Below are 18,301 nucleotides of genomic sequence, written 5' to 3'. Positions count from 1 at the left end.
CCTTAGACACACACAGCTCTGTTACATGAATAAACCCCTCCCATGCACACACAGCCCTGCTATATCAATACTCTCTACATGCACACAGCTCTGCTACATCAATACACTCCCATGCACACACAGCTCTGCTACATCAATACACCCCTCATGCAGAAATATTTGCCCATCTATGGACTAGATCATTGGTGAGCTTCTTTAAAAGAGTTAGTTGTAAAATGGTTTGAAAGCAAAAGTTTATTTAATGTGAAGAACACAATGGAAAATGAAGCAATTTTATTTTTTGTTTCTCCTATGAACCACACACAACATATGTATTTGTAGGGTCTAATAGCAGTTTAGGTCTGTGGAGCTGTTGACTTTGCACTTATAGATGATTCCTTTCTCGGTGATCAGCCACAAGTTTCCCCGATCATAAGATACATGTTTGAAAGTGTCATAAAAATTCAACTGGGTCCATGAGGTTCCGATGGGTTTCCCAGCAGTGATCCCTTCCCTGAAATAGAGGCTAGAAGTTACTCACATCTACAATGGTGACATAATGATTATTAGAGCCATGTGATAGCTATGTGATACTGCCGGCTGCCATTAGTGCAGCTCACTGCAGATAGATTTTATATCTGAAAAGTATAAAAATTATAGTTAGAAATTACAATTGATGTCCAATATCTCAAAAGCTGATACCTTTTATACACTTGTCCCTGGGAGTTCACGCCGAACACAGAACCATCTGTGCCAACCTCCACTATGGCCAATTTGCCCTCTATTTGCTGCCACCGACTTCCTTTGCAGGATGTGGGCGTCACATCATAGCGGTAATATATATCATCGTAGGCGTTTACACCCCAACATCCCCAGGGACCGCAGGTGTAATACTTCAGACGCCCTTCTATGTTGTTATAGGCTACATTTGCCGGGTTGGACATGGTCTGATCCATGTTCGCACAGTAAATATCATCCAACCCATTGGCTCCGGACAGGAATTTATTCCCACCTGCATCTATCTGTTTCAGACGTCCTATAGAAGTAAATGGTAGAGAAAAATTAAAGGGTTTTCTCAAACAAATAAATATTGTTGAAAACAGATCTGAAAAGGCTAAAATAATGAATGAAGCCATATTGACCTGAAACCCTGGTTCTTTCCTTCCCGTCAGCCCCACTACGGTCACTGTAGCATTGATGTACATTGTACTGACACAGACATGTAACTGCTGCAGCCAATCACTGTCTGTTTGCAGAGGTTGCACAGCCATATTTGGATGTCATAATTGCAAAAGAACTACAGAGACCAGTGATTGACCAGAAAGCATCAAAAAGGGAGCGGCAAGGGTCCCGTACGGTGAGTATAATTTATTTTTTTTTTTTTTTTTCACCATTTTAAATTGTTCTAATTTTTTTTTTCATTTGGATAATGTGGAGATCAAGGGTTTGTGGGCTGATGATTGCAAAAATTTGTGGACACTTTCCATTGTCTGCTGGCAATCTCTTCAGCAACACCTCCTTCACTCTGCCACAGTTCACACATTCTACTTCTCACAGTCAGTTATCTTGTCAGCAATGTCTAATCAATGTCACTTTGCACACTCTTGCAACCTACTCTCTATATTTAGGCCATGTGCACACGTTCAGGATTTTTCACGTTTTTTTCGCGTTTTTTCGCTATAAACACATGATAAAAACGCGAAAAAAACGCTTACATATGCCTCCTATTATTTACACGGTATTCCGCATTTTTTGTGCAAATGTTGCATTTTTTTCGGCGAAAAAATCGCATTGCAGAAAAAAAAGCAACATGTTCATTAAAAATGCGGAATTGCGGGGATTCCGCACACCTAGGAGTGCATTGATCTGCTTACTTCCCGCACGGGGCTGTGCCCACCATGCGGGAAGTAAGCAGATTATGTGCGGTTGGTACCCAGGGTGGAGGAGAGGAGACTCTCCTCCACGGACTGGGCACCATATAATTGGTAAAAAAAAAAGAATTAAAATAAAAAATAGTGATATACTCACCCTCTGATGGCCCCCGAAGTGTTCCCGCCTCTCCCGTGCATGCTCTCTCTTCCGTTCCTATAGAATAGATGGTGTGGTTCAGGACCTGTTATGACGTCGCTGTCTTGTGATTGGTCGCGTGACCGCTCATGTGACTCACGCGACCAATCACAAGCCGCGACGTCATCGAAGGTCCTGAACCACACCGGCATCTATAGGAACGGACGCCGCTGAGATCGGCTGTCTACAGAGGGTGAGTATAACCATTTTTTAATTTTTTTTCTTATTTTTAAACATTCTATCTTTTACTATAGATGCTGCATAAGCAGCATCTATAGTAAAAAGTTGGTCACACTTGTCAAACAGTATGTTTGATAAGTGTGACCAACTTGTCAGTCACTTTTCCAAGCGATGCTACAGATCGCTTGGAAAACTTTAGCATTCTGCAAGCTAATTACGCTTGCAGAATGCTAAGAAAACCGCAAAAAAAAAAAACCGGAAAAAAAACGCAAAAAAAAATGCGGATTTCTTGCAGAAAATTTCCGGTTTTCTTCAGGAAATTTCTGCAAGAAATCCGGACGTGTGCACATACCCTTACAGCTCTTCACACCAAGGTGCTAATCTCACTATCTTTTGGGCTGGCACTTCTATCACACTCAGACATCAGCTTACAGACTCCTCTAGTGTGGTTGAATATAGTTTGTCTTGTGGATGCACCTCTTTTTACATTGACACTGACACTTAGACCCATAATTGACATGTTTTTCATGTTATTAATTTAATTTTAAATAGATGTTGCCATCGGTTGGTACATTCCGCAAATGTATTGCATGTTGGTATGCAATACCAATGAATTACGTTTATAGATAATTTAATTACTGATGTTGTGTTTTGTGTTTAGTGGAAGTGTCGGAACACAAGCCATGTCCGTGTCCCAAGGTCACAGATGCAGCTAAACAGAACAATGAAGGAAAGAGCTATAAGGTCAGCCTTTGTAAAGCGGGGGGGGGGGGCTGCAATATGCACAGCTAGATGAAAGCCCCCCCCATGACTGTGGTGCCAAGGGGAGTGGGAACATTTAAAGGCAATGCAGTGGGATTGGTTGAAAGGGGACAAAGGAGTGGGCAGGTGTTTAGGCTGAGGAGGGTGTGGATATAAAGAAAAGTGTGTGGTTAGGGACAGTACATGTGGCATTAGCAGGGAAAGAAGAACCCACCCACCCTCCCTTGTTTTTGTGGGGATTAGTTGATTAGTGGGGGTTGGGGCATTCGGTTTTAACGGGATTATTTTGCTTCTAGGGAGTTAAGGTACTGTCACACAGTGCAATTTTCATCGCTACGACGGTACGATTCGTGACGTTCTAGCGATATCGTTACGATATCGCAGTGTCTGACACGCAGCAGCGATCAGGGATCCCGCTGAGAATCGTACGTCGTAGCAGATCGTTTGGAACTTTCTTTCGTCGCTTGATCACCCGCTGACATCGCTGGATCGTTGTGTGTGACAGCGATCCAGCGATGTGTTCGCTTGTAACCAGGGTAAACATCGGGTAACTAAGCGCAGGGCCGCGCTTAGTAACCCGATGTTTACCCTGGTTACCAGCGTAAACGTAAAAAAACCAAACAGTACATACTTACATTCCGGTGTCTGTCCTCCGGCGTCTCAGCTTCTCTGCACTGTGAGCGCCGGCCAGCCGGAAAGCGAGCACAGCGGTGACGCGGTGATGTCAACGCTGTGCTTTCCGGCTATGGTGCTTAGACAGTGGAGAGAAGCAGAACGCCGGGGGACAGACACCGGAATGTAAGTATGTACTGTTTGTTTTTTTTACGTTTACGCTGGTAACCACGGTAAACATCGGGTTACTAAGCGCGGCCCTGCGCTTAGTAACCCGATGTTTACCCTGGTTACCCGGGGACTTCGGCATCGCTCCAGTGCCGTGATTGCAAAGTGTGACCGCAGTCTACGACGCTGGAGCGATAATCATACGACGCTGCGACGTCACGGATCGTGCCGTCGTAGCGATCAAAATTGCACTGTGTGACAGTACCCTTAGTGTTAGGTCATTGTCACAGTGGCTGTGGGGGGGTGGGTTCTTGGAGTTGATGTTTTATGGGGTTGAACTGGCTTCGGTTTACGGGCTCTGGACGGGTTGTTTACCTCTGGAACTTTTGGAGTTTGCCCGGAAACGGGTTACATGGTGCCCTCGAGCTGGTGGTTACGGCTGAGGGTAAAGAAGGTTAGGTTAAAAAAGTTTGTGGGGAGGCTTTTGCCCATGGTGTGCCAGTTTTGTTAGCTCCAAGAACCCTCCCCTTCAAGTTTTTTACACAATTGTATAAATAGTGTTATTATGTTTGTTTTGTTAATAAACGGCCGCTGTGGCCAATTTATCCAAAGAAAAAAAATGGTCATGTGTTAATTTGTTCAGTAATAAGTTTTGGTTTTATGGGGAATTTGGTATGGTGGGATTATGATGTCATGAGAGAGAAGGACCAATCTTGGCGATACGCAGTCAAGGTCTGCTACATCAATAAATACTCACACACATTACTTATGTCCTGCTCTTTCTCCCTTTTCTTCATGTCAGTCACGTGGCCAGAGATTAGTGATCTCCTTAGAGCTTTAAGTCAGGTGACCGTCTGTGGTCACCTGAATGACAGTGAAGAAAATGGAAAAGGAGCAAGACACAAGTAAAGTGTGTTTCAGTGTGTCATTTTATTTATAAATTTACCACAGTCATCTGTACATGTGGGGTGTATTGATGTAGCTGGGTCGTGTGCATGGAGGATGTGTTGATGTAGTTTGGCTGTGTGTGTATGCGGGGTGCATTTATGTAGCAGGGTCGTGTGTGCATGATGAAGATTTATGTTGCTGGGCTGTGTGTATTGGGGGTGTATTGGTGTAGCAGGGCTGTGTGTGCATGGGGGGTGTATTGATATAGCAAAGCTGTATGCGCAGGGTTATATTGATGTAGCAGAGCTGTGTGTGCATGAGGAGTGTACTGATATAGTAGAGCAGTGTGTGCATGAGGGGTGTATTTTATGTAGCAGAGCTGTGTGTTCATGGGAGTGTTTTCATGTAGCACAGCTGTGGGTATGAAGAGTGTATTGATGTAGCAGTGCTGTGTGTGCATGCGGGGGTTTATTAATGTAGCACAGCTGTGTGTGCATGAGGTTGCATTGATGTAGCAAAGCTGTGTGTGCATAATGAGTGTCTGATATAGCAGGTATGTGTGTGAATGGTGGGTGTATTGATCTAGCAGGACTGTGTGGGCATAGGGGGTGTATTGATGTAGCAAAGCTACAGTTAGGTCCATATATATTTGGACAGAGACAACATTTTTCTCATTTTGGTTATAGACATTACCACAATGAATTTTAAACAAAACAATTCAGATGCAGTTGAAGTTCAGACTTTCAGCTTTCATTTGAGGGTATCCACATTAAAATTGGATGAAGGGTTTAGGAGTTTCAGCTCCTTAACATGTGCCACCCTGTTTTTAAAGGGACCAAAAGTAATTGGACAGATTCAATAATTTTAAATAAAATGTCCATTTCTAGTACTTGGTTGAAAACCCTTTGTTGGCAATGACTGCCTGAAGTCTTGAACTCATGGACATCACCAGACGCTGTGTTTCCTCCTTTTTGATGCTCTGCCAGGCCTTCACTGCGGTGGTTTTCAGTTGCTGTTTGTTTGTGGGCCTTTCTGTCTGAAGTTTAGTCTTTAACAAGTGAAATGCATGCTCAATTGGGTTGAGATCAGGTGACTGACTTGGCCATTCAAGAATATTCCACTTCTTTGCTTTAATAGACTCCTGGGTTGCTTTGGCTTCATGTTTTGGGTCATTGTCCATCTGTAGTATGAAACAACGACCAATCAGTTTGGCTGCATTTGGCTGGATCTGAGCACACAGTGTGGCTCTGAATACCTCAGAATTCATTCGGCTGCTTCTGTCCTGTGTCACATCATCAATAAACACTAGTGACCCAGTGCCACTGGCAGCCATGCATGCCCAAGCCATCACACTGCCTCCGCCGTGTTTTACAGATGATGTGGTATGCTTTGGATCATGAGCTGTACCAAGCCTTCGCCATACTTTTCTCTTTCCATCATTCTGGTAGAGGTTGATCTTGGTTTCATCTGTCCAAAGAATGTTCTTCCAGAACTGTGCTGGCTTTTTTAGATGTTTTTTTAGCAAAGTCCAGTCTAGCCTTTTTATTCTTGACACTTATGAGTGGCTTGCACCGTGCAGTGACCCTTCTGCATTTACTTTCATGCAGTCTTCTCTTTATGGTAGATTTGGATATTGATATGCCGACCTCCTGGAGAGTGTTGGTCACTTGGTTGGCTGTTGTGAAGGGGTTTCTCTTCACCATGGAGATTATTCTGCGATCACCCACCGCTGTTGTCTTCCGTGGGCGCCCAGGTCTTTTTGCATTGATGAGATCACCAGTGCTTTCTTTCCTTCTCAGGATGTACCAAACTGTACATTTTGCCACTCCTAATATTGTAGCAATTTCTCGGATGGGTTTTTTCTCTGTTTTCACAGCTTAAGGATGGCTTGTTTCACCTTCATGGAGAGCACTTTTGACCGCATGTTTACTTCATAGGAAAACCTTCCAAATGCAAGCACCACACCTCAAATCAACTCCAGGCCTTTTATCTGCTTAGCTGAGAATGACATAATGAAGGGATTGCCCACACCTGTCCATGAAATAGCCTTGGAGTCAATTGTCCAATTACTTTTGGTCCCTTTAAAAAACAGGGTGGCACAGGTTAAGGAGCTGAAACTCCTAAACTCTTCATCCAATTTTAATATGGATACCCTCAAATGAAAGCTAAAAGTCTGAACTTCAACTGCATCTGAATTGTTTTGTTTAAAATTAAATTGTGGTAATGTCTATAACCAAAATGAGAAAAATGTTGTCTCTGTCCAAATATATATGGACCTAACTGTATGTGTGTACATCATGGGGGGGAATGTACTATGGGGAATTATAAAAATTGCCATGGCATGCTAAGTGTACCATTGTATATGTCACCCTTTCTTGTTTTTAAAAGTTGGGAGGAAAGGTTATAACTAGTCATTAGCGAATAAACTCATTACTCGAGATCTCTCGAGCATGCTCGGGGGTCTTCCGAGTATTTTTTAGTGCTCGGAGTTTTAGTTTTTCTTGCCGCAGCTGAATGATTTACATCTGTTAGCCAGCTTAAGTACATGTGGGGATTCCCAGCAACCAGGCAACCCCCACATGTACTTATGCTGGCTAACAGATGTAAATCATTCAGCTGCGGCAAGAAAAACTAAATCTCCGAGCAATAAAAAATACTCGGAGGACCCCCTAGCATGCTCGAGAAATCTCGAGTAACGAGTATATTCGCTCATCACTAGTTATAACAGATCCCTAATGTCTAATCTTATGCATGATTAGATAGTGCTGGGAGAAAAGATGATCAACACTTTCCAGATAAGGTCCTGGCAGTTAGTGTGAGGGAGTGGCAGCACAGATGAGTTTAGCTATGTCATATTACAAACCATTGTATCAGTTCTACTCTTTTCATAGTAAGGTCACCTCTGCTGTACTGACCCTCTCCCCATATTGACTGTCATGAGACCTCAAAGGTGTAAGTAATCACATTTATTTCTGTTGTTCTCATGAAATTTGTAATACCCCTGCAGTGAAAGCAGAGCAGCCTGTCATTACATCTCACACAGGAGTAGCCTGCTCTTCTCTCACTGCAGTGGCATTACAATATGCTGTGAGCACAATAGACATATGTGAGAATACTGACACATTCCAGATAAGGTACCAATAATCCATGTTGGGGGAGAGACAGTACAGCAGAGGTGACTGTGAGAAGGACAATGAGAGAAGGACAACGAGAGAAGGACAACCGAAAGAAGGATTTGTAAGGTGATACAGCTAAACACAGACTGCTGGGATTTTTTTTCTGCGTGCTCTAATCTCCCAGCACTGTCTAATCATGCAGGAGGTTTGACCGGGAGATCAGTGACGTATCCTTACATCTCACAAACTGAGAAACTTGCTCTAAGACAAGGAAAATAGTTACTACTCAGTTACTTTCTATGCTAAAGACAGGCCCAGAACAGCTAAATATAAAAATCTCATATCTCAGCTTACTAGTTAGACATGGGGGAACATGGGATACTTTGGATTACTGCAGTTGCCCTTGAATTTCCATGACCTGAATAAAAAATGGTGCAGCCTGAGGAAGCCACAAGGCACGTGCGGTGTCTTCTTACCTGATGCCTGCACCCATTTGTTATCTTGGAATTTGTAGATATTCTGCATGTTGTTGACTCCCCAGACACCGGCGGGACCAACCGTCACGTGCATCAGCTTTCCAGGAATATGTTTCCACCCGTGGCCCAGCCATTGGTAGATGTCATCATTATCATTCACACCGTAAACCTGACCGGCACCGGCATCCACCTGCTTCAACCGCCCATCGATCACAGTGCATAGACTGTCTGCGGAGAAAAGTGATGAGAGAGACCAAGAAAAGCAAGTATCATGACGATGGCAACGATAACGTTACAGGATGGAATTACAATTTATGCAATTGTCAGTTTCTCAGCTGACGATCTTCAGACATAAAAACCGTAGGTCGAAATTTAGCTGCAACTTTTTTTTTTCATCTTCTATCAATGGGGGTCGAATCATTGGGGCCGTATGATTTCCATAAAGAAGGAGCCAGGGCACCTTCCTACAATAGATTCGTGCTCCATATCTTAGTTTCTTCTGAGCACAGGGGAACTATAAGCTCCTATGCAATTACTACCTCTACAACTCCCCCGGCTCTGAGAGGCAAGGTCCTGTACAACAAAAAATACTTACAGGGGTTATCAGAAAAATTAAAGTGATCCCAATACTCCATATATAACGATTTAATGTTAAAAACTAAGTACTTTTGTAATGTACATCAATTAAAAATTTCCTATTTTTAATTAAAGGGACCCATAACACAGTTTTCTGAAAAACCTTGACATAGGATATGAAAATATTAGAACAAATATCAAACCTGAAGAAAAAATAAATAAAATAAAATATAATACTATGAGACTAGTGAATACAATAAAATATAAAATATTAACTCTACTATATCAAAACCAAGAAGGAATAATGAGCCATTTGTCCATAGGTGACATCTGCAGTTCTCCTAATAATTGCACAGCGGTTTACCTGCAGCAGTGGCAGCTCCGATGCTCAGCAGTAATACACCGAGGATCTGGATCATGATGACTCCTTGTGTGATGTGATCTACTGCTGATTCTGCCCCATTTATAAGAAGCCCGAACTCCTCCCCAGGCCACTTATCAATTTTGGAAATGGAATGATCCCTCACTCCACCTTAAAAAAAAATGATTAACTGACATGTGGCATACTGGATTCTGCTTCAAATCTGCAAGGAAACATTAAGCAGCGTGTGCATGAATTTTCGGAAATCTCGTTTACTTTATTGGTACTGTAAAATGTGGCAATTTTTGTTTTGTGCTTCAAAAATACGGGAAAAATATCGTTGGAAAAATGTAAAGTGTGAAAATACTTTTAGGCCACGTTTAAACTGCTGAAAACTTTCAGGCTCTGCTGGCTCCATGTGTAGCTCCGTATGCCCATCCTCCCCGTCTGTAAATTGGACCAGACTGGAGCATGCTGCGATTTTTTTTCACATGGTCCTCTGCCCATATTGACTGTCATAAGAATTAAAAAACTAGATTTCCACGAGGACGGTATACATGCCAAAAATACGTTCCACGAGGACGATATACTCGTACAAGCTAAAAATACGTTGCACAAGGACGGTACACAAGCCAATAATACGTTCCACGAGCACGGCATACAAGCCAATAATACATTCCACAAGGACGATATAGAAGACCAAAAATACGTTCTGCAAGGACGGTATTTAAGCCAATAATATGTAGCATGAGGACGGTATACAAGCGAAAAATAAGTTCTGCGAAAATGGTATGCAAGCCAATAATACGTACCATGAGGACGGTATACAAGCCAAAAATACGTCCCTTGAGGATGGTATACAAGCCAAAAATACGTCCCTTGGGGATGGTATACAAGCCAAAAATTCGTTCCATGAGGATGGTATACAAGCCAATAATACATTCCACAAGGACAATATAGAAGACCAAAAATAAGTTCTGCGAGGATGGTATGCAAGTCAAAAATACGTTCCACGAGGATGGTATACAAGCCAAAAATACGTTCCACGAGGATGGTATAAAATCCAAAAATAGATTCCATGAGGACAGTATGCAAGCCAAAAATACGTTCTACGAGGATGGTATACAAGCCAAAAATACGTTTGTCCAAACGTATCCTAATAGCGTGACCTGAAATATGAGATATATATTTAGTGAAGTTGTGATTGACTTAGGAGTCAGGTATAAGCACCTAATTAAAAGTGCCAATTTTCTGCCCGGCCGCTCCCCATGTATCTCTTGATACCCATGGCCCATGTGTTTCTTGAGTTGTCTCCTTTCAGCTGCCTTCTCTGGAATATGGCTGACAAGAGGCTGCAGCTGGAGGTCCCATATGCATACAGCACAGGATAGCTGTCCTGACTCCTGACTTGTGTCTGGGCTCAGCTAGCCTCCTTCTCATCTGTTGTCAGCTCTGGGTCCCTTCTAGGGGTCAGCTGTCTGCATGGTGCATCATACTTCTACATCCTAAATGTAGCCTTAGTCCCTGTATTCCACCTGGGGGCTTACCATTATAAAAAATAATCATAGGCCTGGGACTGTACCTGCACAGCAGGCAACATGAGCCATTCCTCTGGGGTCTCGGCACACAGTGACTCCGGGCTCTAACAGCTGCTGTATCTCAGGTATTGTGTGGGCAGGTTACTTTCAGCTCTCTGCCCTCTGGTTCTGCTGTGAGACTTGCAGTTCCACGCAGCCTCGGGCTCCTGGTGCCCGATTTCTGCGCTCAGTTTTGAGGGGCCCAGTCACAGCCTCCTCTAGCTCTTCTGTTCCTCTCTGCTCCTTCACTGTCTCTTGTCTCTACCAGACTATGTAACTCCTCCTCCAGACCAGGATGTATATAGGGAAGTTCCCCTAAAACTGGGTTTTGATCTCCCCCTTCTGGCCTGGAGTCAGAATGTGTTGAATGTGAGATTACCTGCCAAAGGGATCCCCCGTCTCCAGCCATGGCATTACCCTCCCTGAGAGGAAGGCAGCACCACTTTGGTACCCAAACTCCTGGGCTGGGGTGCCACATTACCCCCATTAAATACAGTACTCCCGGACTTGGAAAAGAAACATAATCAAACAGGTTAGGAATGGCAAACATTTTGAAAAAGGCATACAAACGGGGTACATAAATTCTTTCTTCCCTTACGGGAGGCACTTTTGGCTTAAACGTTGCAAACATATTTACAAAAGTTCAACTGATCTTATACCAGGGTGTCCTTGTTCATGAACAACAGTACCGATGCAAGGGATCTGTCATAAACTTCCAACGTAGGCCTTAGGCTGGCTACAATGCATATATCCAGACCCAATGTTCGGCCACGCCAGACGGTTTTGCTTCAGGTCTGTGAACAAACAAGGCCCTACTCACACTGGCAATGTGGGTAGAACCAAAGGTGCACCTTGAAGGCGCCAACTATTTACAGTGACAGTTTTGAGGCAATTCACCATCCGTTACCCTATTGTCCATTTTAAAAGTGTAATAAGCATAAGCAAACTTTTTTTAAAAAACAGGTAACAGCAATTATTGACATCTCATACTTTAGTCCTTGTAACGGGCTGAGATTTGACCTCTGGCACTATGGGTAGACCTAAGCAGTTCAGGTACTCATGATGATTTGCCTGGTCTAACATGTCTGCTGCTGCTGTTGTGAACCCACTAGTGTCTGTGCTACTTGTAGGCATGAATTGTATTGGTAAACTGGGCAACCGTCTGCGACTTCTTAGACTCACCATGGGTCTGACAGATTCACCGATAGCAGAGAGTGGATTCTCTGCTTCCATTGCTGGTGTGATGTCTGTTGCTTGAGCCTGCTGGGCTAGAGTCTCTCCTGCTTCAGGATGGTTTTGAGTCACATTTTCCTCTGGTATGTCCAACTGGGGAAAAGTCAAAACAGGTATCACTATGGCTTGATGTACTTGAGTCCAAGACTGGGGAAAGTATCCAAGAATGGTATGGATTCTCTTTTCCTCTACTTTCGTGGGTTGAGAAGTACCTGGGTCTTTTTTCTTGTCTCTCAGTTTGTCAGGGCATATTTTAAGATGATCCCTTGATACCGCAGTCGAGGTTTCTCCTCCATCTTTGCTTATAAGACACACTTTAGTATTGTCAAAGTTTGATCGTAAGATGGTATATGGTTCTGCTTCCACTGGTCATCAAGTTTATGCATTCTTCTTTTTTGCTTTAGCACTTGTTCACCTGGTCACAAAGGAATTGCAGAAGCATGCTGGTTATAGTTTCTTTCTTGTTTTTGCCTTGCCTGGGACAAGCTTCTTTCCACGCATTCTTGTACTTGGCGGTATTTCTGTTGTCGCTCAGTATCCCAGTCTGCATCTAGTGATGTTGCTTCTGGTGTGAGGACTCCTGTTATGATCCGGTGACCCTGGAGCCGCATGAGACGTTCTCTGGAGTAGGTGGAACCTGTACTGACCGCAATCCCTGAACTGACACCGCAACTAAAAGTAGCCGTGGGATGTACCTAACACGTCCTAGACACCTCGACACAGCCGGAGGACTAAATACCCCTATAGATGGAAATGGGAATTCTATCTTGCCTCAGAGCAGAACCCCAAAGGATAGGCAGCCCCCCACAAATATTGACTGTGAGTATAAGAGGAAGGACATATGCAGACAGAAAGCAGGATTTAGCAAAAGAGGCACTTCTAGCTAAATAGAAAAGGATAGGACAGAGTTCTAAGCGGTCAGTATGAAAACCCTAAAAATATCTACAGCAGAAAATACAAAATATTCTACATCTAACTAAAGACATAGAATGTATATCTGCCTCTCCAGAGAATCCAGCATGACTGAAAAATCCAAACAAAGTCTAAGCTGGACAAAAACACAAAGAATTGCACTGAGATGTAAAGCACACTGTATATGAGCTACAGGGACAAAAAACAGACACTTATCTTAGCTGAATTGACAGCAGGGCAAGAGGAGCCAGACAGAGATGCGATCCCTCCAAGAATAATGGACAACTGGCATGGAGTCATGGATCCTGCACACCTAAATACCTAGCAGAGCTGCAATCAGCAGAAACACCTGCCCTGGATTACAACCCAGAGACAACTGCACTACCACCAAGAACCACCGGTGGGAGCCCAAGAGCAGAATTCACAACAGTACTCCCCTCTTGAAGAGGGGTCACCGAACCCTCACCAGAGCCCCCAGGCCGATCAGGATGAGCCAGATGAAAGGCACGGACCAAATCAGCAGCATGGACATCAGAGGCAAAAACCCAAGAATTATCCTCCTGGCCATAACCCTTCCATTTCACCTGCGATGATGTCACTGCCATGTGATTAGGGCAATCACATGGCAGTGACGTCATCGCAGGTCCTACAGCTATTTGCTGTGCAGCAGATCCATCCTGGTGTTCTGTGGATGTCTTTTGTTCTCTGGTATCAGCCATTACATCAGACGGCCAGAGCTTACTGCGTCTGCGCAGGACACCAGTACACAGCGCAGGCGCCGGATTTGAAACGATAACAGCGCTGAGGGGGCGGCGCCGAAAGCGCAGGAAGATGTGAGTGACGGCAGAGGAGCTGGCCAAGCTGGGGAGTGAGGACCCGCCTACGTGGCTAGAGACAGGAATTGTGGCTAAGTATAAAAACGTTTTATTTGGGGTATGCTTGAGCCTAAAACTAAAAGAGCCACCTTGTTAGAATGCAGCATTACTGCTGCACAAGGTGGCTCTTTTAGTTTATAACGGCTGGAGTGGGGTGACATTGGCCCTTTAAACTTAGGGGAAGAAACCTTCATAGGAACATGACGGGAAGACAACCAGACCAAATCCCCAACCCGAAGCCGGGAACCAACACACCGACGACGGTTAGCAAAACGTTGAGCCTCCTCCTGAGACAACACCAAATTGTCCACCACATGAGCCCATATCTGCTGCAACCTGTCAACGACAGAATCCACACCAGGACAATCAGAAGGCTCAACCTGCCCTGAAGAAAAATGAGGATGAAAACCAAAATTACAAAAGCCCGATTACTAGCCCGATTATTAAGGGCAAACTCGGCCAATGGCAAGAAAGCCACCCAATCATCCTGATCAGCAGACACAAAGCATCTCAAATAAGTTTCCAAAGACTGATTAGTTTGCTCAGTTTGGCCATTTGTCTGAGGATGAAATGTGGAAGAAAAAGACAAATCAATGCCCAGCCTAGCACAAAAGGCCCGCCAAAACCTAAAAACAAACTGGGAACCTCTGTCGGACACAATATTCTCCGGAATACCATGCAAACGAACCACATGCTGAAAAAACAACGGAACCAAATCAGAAGAGGAAGGCAATTTAGGCAAAGGCACCAAATGAACCATCTTGGAGAACCAGTCACAAACCACCCAGATTACCGACATCCTCTGGGAAACTGGAAGATCTGAAATAAAATCCATAGGAATATGCGTCCAGGGCCTCTCAGGGACCGGCAAAGGCTAAAGCAACCCACTAGCATGGGAACAACAAGGCTTGGCCCGCGCACAAGTCCCACAGGACTGCACAAAAGAACGCACATCACGCGACAAAGAAGGCCACCAAAAGGACCTACCAACCAAATCTCTGGTACCAAAAATACCAGGATGGCCAGCCAACACAGAACAATGAACCTCAGAAATCACTCTACTAGTCCATCTATCAGGAACAAACAGTTTCCCCAGTGGACAGCGGTCAGGTTTGTCAGCCTGAAATTCCTGAAGAACCCGTCGTAAATCAGGGGAAATGGCAGAAAGGACCACCCCTTCCTTCAGAATGCCGACCAGTTCAAGGACCTCAGGAGAATCAGGCAAAAAACTCCTAGAGAGGGCATCAGCCTTAATATTCTTAGAACCAGGAAGATACGAGACAACAAAATCAAAACGGGAGAAAACCAGGGACCATCGAGCCTGTCTAGGATTCAGCCGTTTGGCAGACTCGAGGTAAATCAGATTTTTATGATCGGTAAAGACCACAATACGGTGCTTGGCTCCCTCAAGCCAATGTCGCCATTCCTCAAACGCCCACTTCATAGCCAACAACTCCCGATTGCCGACATCATAATTGCGTTCAGCAGGCGAAAACTTACGGGAAAAGAAGGCACAAGGTTTCATCAAGGAACCATCAGAATTCCTCTGAGACAAAACGGCCCCTGCCCCAATCTCAGAAGCGTCAACCTCAACCTGAAACGGAAGAGAAACATCCGGCTGACGCAACACCGGGGCCGAAGTAAATCGGCGTTTAAGCTCCTGAAAGGCAGAGACAGCCGCAGAGGACCAATTCGTCACATCAGCGCCTTTCTTCGTCAAATCGGTCAGGGGTTTAACCACACTGGAGAAGTTAGCAATAAAACGGCGATAAAAATTAACAAAGCCCAAAAATTTCTGAAGGCTCTTCACGGAAGTGGGCTGAATCCAATCATGAATGGCCTGGACCTTAACCGGATCCATCTCTATAGATGAAGGAGAAAAAATGAAGCCCAAAAAAGAAACCTTCTGCACTCCAAAAAGACACTTAGACCCCTTCACAAATAAAGCATTATCACGAAGGATCTGAAATACCATCCTGACCTGTTTCACATGAGACTCCCAATCATCGGAAAAAATCAAAATGTCATCCAAATGTACAATCATGAATTTATCAAGATAACTCCGGAAGATATCATGCATGAAGGACTGAAAAACAGATGGAGCATTAGAGAGCCCGAATGGCATCACAAGGTATTCAAAATGGCCTTTGGGCGTATTAAACGCAGTCTTCCATTCATCACCCTGCTTAATACGAACTAGATTATATGCCCCTCGAAGGTCAATCTTAGTAAACCAACTAGCCCCCTTAATCCTCGCAAACAAATCGGAAAGCAAAGGCAAGGGGTATTGAAACTTGACCGTGATCTTATTCAAGAGGCGATAATCAATACAGGGTCTCAAGGAGCCATCCTTCTTAGCAACAAAAAAAAATCCCACTCCCAACGGTGAAGAAGATGGCCGAATATGCCCTTTCTCCAAAGACTCCTTAACATAACTCCGCATGGCGGTATGTTCAGGCACAGACAGGTTGAAAAGTCGGCCCTTAGGAAACTTACAGCCTGGAATCAAGTCAATAGCACAATCACAGTCCCTATGCGGTGGAAGGGAACTGGACTTGGGCTCATCGAATACATCCTGAAAATCAGACAAAAACTCTGGAATTTCAGAAGAGGAGATTGACATCAAAGGAACGTCATTATGAATCCCCTGACAACCCCAACTCGTCACAGACATAGATTTCCAATCCAACACCGGATTATGTACCTGCAACCATGGAAAACCCAGCACAATAGCATCATGCAAATTATGCAACACCAGAAAACGACAATCTTCCTGATGGGCCGGCGCCATGCACATGGTCACCTGTGTCCAAAACTGGGGTTTATTTTTAGCCAAAGGTGTAGCATCAATGCCCCTTAAAGGAATAGGGTTCTGCAAAGACAGCAAGGGGAAACCACAACGCTTGGCAAATTCAAAGTCCATTAAGTTCAAAGCGGCGCCTGAATCCACAAACGCCATGACAGAAAATGATGACAATGAGCAGATCAAGGTCACAGATAACAGAAATTTAGGCTGTATAGTACTGATGGTAACTGAACTAGCGATTCTCTTTGTCCGCTTAGGGCAGACTAAAATGACATGAGAAGCATCGCCACAGTAAAAACACAACCTATTCTGACGTCTGAATCCTTGTTGTTCCGCACTAGACAGAATCCTATCACACTGCATAGGCTCAGGTATCTGATCAGAGGACAACGCCACAGTGCGCACAGTTCTGCGCTCCCGCAAGCGCCGATCAATCTGAATGGCCAGAGACATAGAATCACTCAGACCAACAGGCGTGGGGAACCCCACCATAACATCTTTACCAGATTCAGAAAGACCCTTTCTGAAAATTGCCGCCAAAGCATCCTCATTCCATTTAGTCAGCACAGACCATTTTCTAAATTTCTGACAATACAATTCTGCCGCTTCTTGACCCTTAGACAGGGCCAACAAGGTCTTCTCCGCATGATCCACAGAATTTGGTTCGTCATATAATAACCGTAGAGCCTGAAAAAAGGCGTCTACATTAAACAAGGCCAGATTCCCAGATTCCTGGGAAAATGCCCAATCCTGAGGATCGCCACGCAGCAGGGAGATGACAATTTTAACCTGCTGAATGGGATCACCAGAGGAACGAGGTTTCAGAGCAAAAAACAGTTTACAGTTGTTTTTAAAACACAAAAATTTGGACCTGTCCCCAAAAAACAAATCAGGAATAGGAATCCTAGGCTCTAAAACCGGAGTCTGAACAATATAATCTGAAATACCTTGTACCCTAGCAGCAAGCTGGTCTACACGAGAAACTAATCCCTGAACATCCATGCTAGCACAAAACTCCTCAGTCACCCAAAGGTAAAGAGGGAAGGAAAGACAAAACAGACTACAGAAAAAAAAATGGCTCAAAACCTTTCTTCCCTTCTTCTGAGATGCATTTAACTCATTGTTGGCCAGTTGTACTGTTATGATCCGGTGACCCTGGAGCCACATGAGACGTTCTCTGGAGTAGGTGGAACCTGTACTGACCGCAATCCCTGAACTGACACTGCAACTAGAAGTAGCCGTGGGATGTACCTAACACGTCCTAGACACCTCGACACAGCCGGAGGACTAAATACCCCTATAGATGGAAATGGGAATTCTATCTTGCCTCAGAGCAGAACCCCAAAGGATAGGCAGCCCCCCACAAATATTGACTGTGAGTATAAGAGGAAGGACATACGCAGACAGAAAGCAGGATTTAGCAAAAGAAGCACTTCTAGCTAAATAGAAAAGGATAGGACAGAATTCTAAGCGGTCAGTATTAAAACCTTAAAAATATCCACAGCAGAAAATACAAAATATTCTACATCTAACTAAAGACATAGAATGTATATCTGCCTCTCCAGAGAATCCAGCATGACTGAAAAATCCAAACAAAGTCTAAGCTGGACAAAAACACAAAGAATTGCACTGAGATGTAAAGCACACTGTATATGAGCTACAGGGACAAAAAACAGACACTTATCGTAGCTGAATTGACAGCAGGGCAAGAGG

The 18,301-nt window shown here is 44.2% G+C and overlaps 1 protein-coding gene across 4 annotated transcripts in view; it reads right to left on the bottom strand.

Moving 5' to 3' along the window:
- Positions 1-216: 216 nt before the first annotated feature.
- The window catches only part of LOC143770384 (fish-egg lectin-like), a 74,652-nt gene continuing 56,567 nt past the window's right edge, over positions 217-18,301 (bottom strand). For all 4 annotated transcript variants that reach the window (XM_077259987.1, XM_077259988.1, XM_077259989.1 and 1 more), the window contains 5 exons: positions 9,998-10,354; positions 9,189-9,356; positions 8,249-8,476; positions 682-1,015; positions 217-493 (listed from right to left, as the gene is read on the bottom strand). In XM_077259987.1, coding sequence (XP_077116102.1) covers positions 325-493; positions 682-1,015; positions 8,249-8,476; positions 9,189-9,356; positions 9,998-10,265 — 1,167 coding nt within the window. In that variant the 5' untranslated portion in view covers positions 10,266-10,354 and the 3' untranslated portion in view covers positions 217-324. The remainder of the gene's footprint in view (positions 494-681; positions 1,016-8,248; positions 8,477-9,188; positions 9,357-9,997; positions 10,355-18,301) is intronic.

The sequence above is a fragment of the Ranitomeya variabilis genome, chromosome 4, assembly GCF_051348905.1.
Source record: "Ranitomeya variabilis isolate aRanVar5 chromosome 4, aRanVar5.hap1, whole genome shotgun sequence".
In the NCBI taxonomy this organism is placed as follows: Eukaryota; Metazoa; Chordata; class Amphibia; order Anura; family Dendrobatidae; genus Ranitomeya; species Ranitomeya variabilis.
This window is presented reverse-complemented; position numbering and strand designations above follow the sequence as displayed.